This window comes from Sturnira hondurensis, unplaced genomic scaffold (assembly GCF_014824575.4).
Source record: "Sturnira hondurensis isolate 20B ecotype Veracruz unplaced genomic scaffold, ASM1482457v3 Scaffold0001221, whole genome shotgun sequence".
Lineage (NCBI taxonomy): Eukaryota > Metazoa > Chordata > Mammalia > Chiroptera > Phyllostomidae > Sturnira > Sturnira hondurensis.
This window is the reverse complement of record NW_028073852.1, coordinates 7,761,012-7,764,554: the sequence shown is the minus strand read 5'-3', so window position 1 is coordinate 7,764,554 and position 3,543 is coordinate 7,761,012. Positions and strand designations below refer to the sequence as shown.

The 3,543-nt window shown below is 54.9% G+C and overlaps 1 protein-coding gene across 1 annotated transcript; it reads left to right on the top strand.

The window, feature by feature from the left end:
• The first annotated feature begins 1,401 nt into the window (after window positions 1–1,401).
• On the top strand, window positions 1,402–3,340 carry ARL4D (ARF like GTPase 4D). Its single transcript, XM_037068244.1, has 2 exons — window positions 1,402–1,484; window positions 2,065–3,340. The coding sequence occupies exon 2, from the start codon at window positions 2,158–2,160 to the stop codon at window positions 2,758–2,760; it is 603 nt and encodes a 200-aa protein (XP_036924139.1). The 5' UTR covers window positions 1,402–1,484; window positions 2,065–2,157; the 3' UTR covers window positions 2,761–3,340.
• Window positions 3,341–3,543: the final 203 nt, after the last annotated feature.

Sequence of the window (3,543 nt, the reverse complement as noted above, 5' to 3'; positions counted from 1 at the left end):
GACAAAATATATTTCTGGGTGTGCTGCAGAATTTTAGTAATTAGTTTATGTGTGCCCTGTGGTGAAAAAGGTTGAAAATTGCTGGATTACAGTATAGTTAACAGGTTATGTTAAGTTTATTTCAAAGGGATATTAACCAAGATCCATGAAAACATTGGAGCCCTGACTGGCGTAGCTCAGTGGATTGAGCACGGGCCTGTGAACCAGAGGGTCATGGTTCGATTCCCAGTCAGGGCACATGCTTGGGTTGCAGGCCAGGTTCAAGCAGGGGACTCATGAGAGGCAACTGTACATTGATATTTCTCTCCTTCTCTCCCTCCCTTCCCCTCTAAAGATAAATAAAAAACATTAGACAGGGCTTGCTTAAGGGAAAGATACACCTTTCACTGAACAGTTACATTTGTGGGGTGTGGCTGCTCACCATGAGCTGCAGTCAGGACCTGGAATTTAGGGTCAGACCACCCTGTGAGGTCACTTTTGGTAGAACCCCTTTCGTCCACACTTGTCAGGGGCCAGCCTTGTCCTCCTTACCAGAATATAGGAGAGGCCAGGCCCTGTGCTCCCACGCACCCTCTGTACCCCCGTCTTCTCTCTGGCTCCTGCAGAACACACCCTGCGGATAAGGCCACTGAAGAAGAATCCTGTCTTTATCTCTTTGAACAAGGAAGGCCCTTAGGGGATTTGCGGGCCTGACCAGCGACTTGTTTTTATTATTTTTTTTGGCGGGGTGGGGTGGTTGCTAAGGGCTGCTTGGCCCTACAGCCATGAGAGAGAGATTGTTCCGCGGTCAGGAGCCCAGGCACTGGATTGAGACAGGTGCTGGTTAAGCCCCTTACTACCTATGTATAACCTTGGACCAGTCATTGAACCCTTTCCAGCTTGCTTCACCTATGAAATGCAGCAACACCAATCCCTACCTCCAGGGGCGTTGTGAAATTCCATAAGGATAACGGGTTTAGACTGTTTCACGGGGTTCCAGGTTTGCACAGGTTTGAATGCTGAATTAGGGAACATAAAGGGGGAAGATTGTCAGTAATCTTGGGGAGAATCTGGCGGAGGAATTTTTACACGTGGGTGGAAACCTCTGCCTGGGGGAGGAAGACGCGGTATTATTAAGCTCTTTACTTCTTCCGTGTTCGACGCTGCCACGCGCGTATTCTTTCTGCCCCTTCCACTATCTATCCCTGATTCCTCTCGAGTATCATACCAAATATTAGAACACGGCAGACGAGATCAATTAAAACGGCCACAGATAAAGCAGACGCCCATCTCTGCGAGGTCGGGGCTGCGCCGCGCACATCTCCACGCCCGCTCCGCCGCTGCGGGGCTGCTGATTGGCCTGTGGAGCGTGACGTCACGGCAGGTATTTAAGCCCGAGCGCCGCAGCGCTCAGCAGTGCCTGGGCTGCTAGCAGCTGTGGACGTCGGCGTGGCGTTTGGAGTGGCTGTCGCGGAGGGGCGCGCAGGCGAACGCCGCCGGCGGAGGTGAAGGGCATGTGCGAGAAGGGCTGAGGCTGCCCCGGCGCGGGGCCTGGGGAGTTGGAGTCGGGGATCTGAGAGGAAGGCTGGCGGAGGAGGGTGGCTGGGCGGTGGAAAAAGGGGTCAAAAAGGGGTCGCGGTGTAAGGAGGGGCGTGTCAGCCGCCTGGGGATGTGGAGGGTGTGTGGGAGCAGTCGACAATCTCTGGTCTCAGCGCCTGCACCCTAAGTCTTAATGTAGGGGCGCTGTCCAACCTGCCCCTTCCCGCGAGGATTATCGCTCGGGGAATAGGGGTCGCGGCGTCTGTTACCGCACCGCAAGTGGAAGAAGAGGCGTTGGAAGCCGACGGTCTGCGGGATCCAGGCCTCACCCTCACCGAACTAGGGGTTACTCTTGGTCTCACCGCCCTTGTTAGGACCTGGGGGAGAAGGGAGCGCCTTTGTTACACCTGCAGCTGCTTTGAAAAAAAAAAGGAATTTTAACAAGGAAGCATGGGTGGCTGATTTAGGAAAGGATCGAGAAGTTGCACATTTCATGTTTGTTAACCCTCTTCTCCTTTTTCCCCCTCATGAACTTTCCCTGTTCAGATAGCCGAGCTGTGGTCCCCAGAGCCTGCAATTTCAAGGCCACCTTCGTGACCCTGCTGTGCCCCAAGACCCTCACCGTAGCTGGAGCTCACCATGGGGAACCACTTGACAGAGATGGCACCCACCACCTCCTTCTTGCCTCAGTTCCAGGCTCTGCACGTCGTGGTCGTCGGGCTGGACTCAGCTGGAAAGACCTCCCTCCTTTACCGACTCAAGTTCAAGGAGTTCGTCCAGAGCGTCCCCACCAAAGGCTTCAACACGGAGAAGATCCGGGTGCCCCTGGGCGGGTCCCGTGGCATCACCTTCCAAGTGTGGGATGTGGGTGGGCAGGAGAAGCTGCGACCGCTGTGGCGCTCCTACACCCGCCGGACAGATGGACTTGTGTTTGTGGTGGACGCTGCCGAGGCGGAGCGGCTGGAAGAGGCTAAAGTGGAGCTACACCGAATCAGCCGGGCGTCAGACAACCAGGGCGTGCCGGTGTTGGTGCTGGCCAACAAGCAGGATCAGCCCGGGGCACTGAGTGCCACCGAGGTGGAGAAGAGGCTGGCAGTACGGGAGCTGGCTGCTGCGACGCTCACCCACGTGCAGGGCTGCAGCGCTGTGGACGGGGCGGGGCTGCAGCCGGGTCTGGAGCGCCTGTATGAGATGATCCTCAAGAGGAGGAAAGCGGCCCGGGGAAGCAAGAAGAGACGGTGACCCCAGACCGCCCCCTCCTCACCAGTAGGGGTCTGCATATGTAGACAGCCAGGCAGAGCCTGTGGCCCCTCACCCAGCCTCAGGCTGCAGGACCTGTCCACCTAAGTGAAGGACGGAGGAGCACACTGGGCGTCCTGCTTTGGTGTGGCATTGGGGGAGGGGATGTGAGACAGGCTCCCCTCTCCTCCTCACCCTCACCTCCGGAGATGCGGGGGCTGCAGAATTGAGGAGGCTTCAGTACAAACTGCAAATCTACCTCGACCTTGTTTCTTAGTTTTCTTTGGCTTTCTGATTAGATGTGTTTGGGGTCAAAGCAAAGTGGCTTAGAGAAAGCATTTGACATGAACGAGAGTGTCTCTGCACCCCCGCCCCCCACTACTGGGGAGTCCCCCCAGGCTGCTTTTCTAGGGATGCCGGTCCTAATAGTCTTTATTTTTGTGTCCGTGTGAAGTGCCAAGAACTCCTCCCCACATTTGTAGATCCCCAGCCGTTTTATAAGCCATGTGTGTCCTCTGTATTATGAACTATTTTTTAGCCTTTATCTGTAAGTTATTAAAGACCGATGATACTATACCTCTAACCTTGGTCTGGCATTTTCCTCCATCCTTACCTAGCTTCAGGCATAGTCCATCATTTCTCTTTGGGCCAAGGTGGGGTTTGGGGGTCGGGTGGTAAGAATAACTTCTCTTGTTGCATTTTCCAAGCAAGCCCTCTTCTAAAAATTAGAGTTGAACTTCTCCCCCAAATGATTGCCTAAGCGCTGCTATTTGTAGTGGGGGTGGG